The sequence below is a fragment of the Hipposideros armiger genome, unplaced genomic scaffold, assembly GCF_001890085.2.
Source record: "Hipposideros armiger isolate ML-2016 unplaced genomic scaffold, ASM189008v1 scaffold_671, whole genome shotgun sequence".
NCBI classification, from domain to species: Eukaryota; Metazoa; Chordata; class Mammalia; order Chiroptera; family Hipposideridae; genus Hipposideros; species Hipposideros armiger.
Window position 1 is genome coordinate 782,748 of NW_017732021.1, and position 906 is coordinate 783,653.

General features: G+C 33.8%; 1 protein-coding gene across 1 annotated transcript in view; it reads left to right on the forward strand.

Moving 5' to 3' along the window:
- LOC109372874 (CUB and sushi domain-containing protein 3-like) overlaps window positions 1-906 on the forward strand; it is a 275,626-nt gene that overhangs the window by 264,951 nt on the left and 9,769 nt on the right. Inside the window, exon 8 of the mRNA XM_019626382.1 lies at window positions 586-724. Coding sequence (XP_019481927.1) covers window positions 586-724 — 139 coding nt within the window. The remainder of the gene's footprint in view (window positions 1-585; window positions 725-906) is intronic.

Consider the following 906-nt stretch of genomic DNA (forward strand, 5'->3'; position numbering starts at 1 on the left):
ATCAAAATACATGTCTAGGAAAGGCAATGAATGGTATGATGAAACTGTAATTTGAAGAACATGATTCTGACAGCTAGACTGAAGCAAGAGAGAAATTAGCAGACGGAGTATTAGGAAGATCAGTGAATTGATGAAGGCCAAAATTGTAGTAGAGACTCTCGACAAAAGGAAAATAAACTTTTAGACAGTATGTAGCATGAATTAGCAGTGCTTGATAACATAAAGCCGAAGATGAAAGAGAAACTAAAACTAACAACTTAACTTTATTTTTCAAACTTTGAAAGTGAAGATAATGGAGACACAAGAATGTATTTAAGGGATATTATTGGGAGATTTGAGGATGATCAGTTCTTCTGATATGCTGAGCGTGTAGCTATGCCATAGTTTTAAAAGCAATTTACTTTTTTAAGAAAATAACCGCTCAATAATAGAAGGACCAGATGCACTTTTACTTTCAAAACATTGTGAACTAGCATTTAACAAGTCCATGCAGAGATTCATTTTAAAAAGTATAGTTAGTATTAACAATCATTTCTGCAACTTGTTCTAAAAGTTCTATTCTCGCTTTCTGATTTCTTGTTTTAGCTCCGTGCGGTGGCCATTTTTCAGCTCCCAGTGGATTGATACTCTCACCAGGATGGCCAGGATACTATAAAGACTCTTTGAATTGTGAATGGGTGATTGAAGCTGAACCCGGACACTCTATCAAAATTACATTTGAAAGGTCTCTGGAAACATTTTTCTACCTTTGAAAAATATATATTATCTAAAAAAATACTTGACCTTCTCCATTTTATTTCCCAAATCAATATGTAATTTTACTGCAGTAGTCAACTGTTGTGCCTTGAATGTTTCAGACTGTTTGCCCACTTTTAACACTTCAGTCAGTTTTCAAGTTAATTTTTT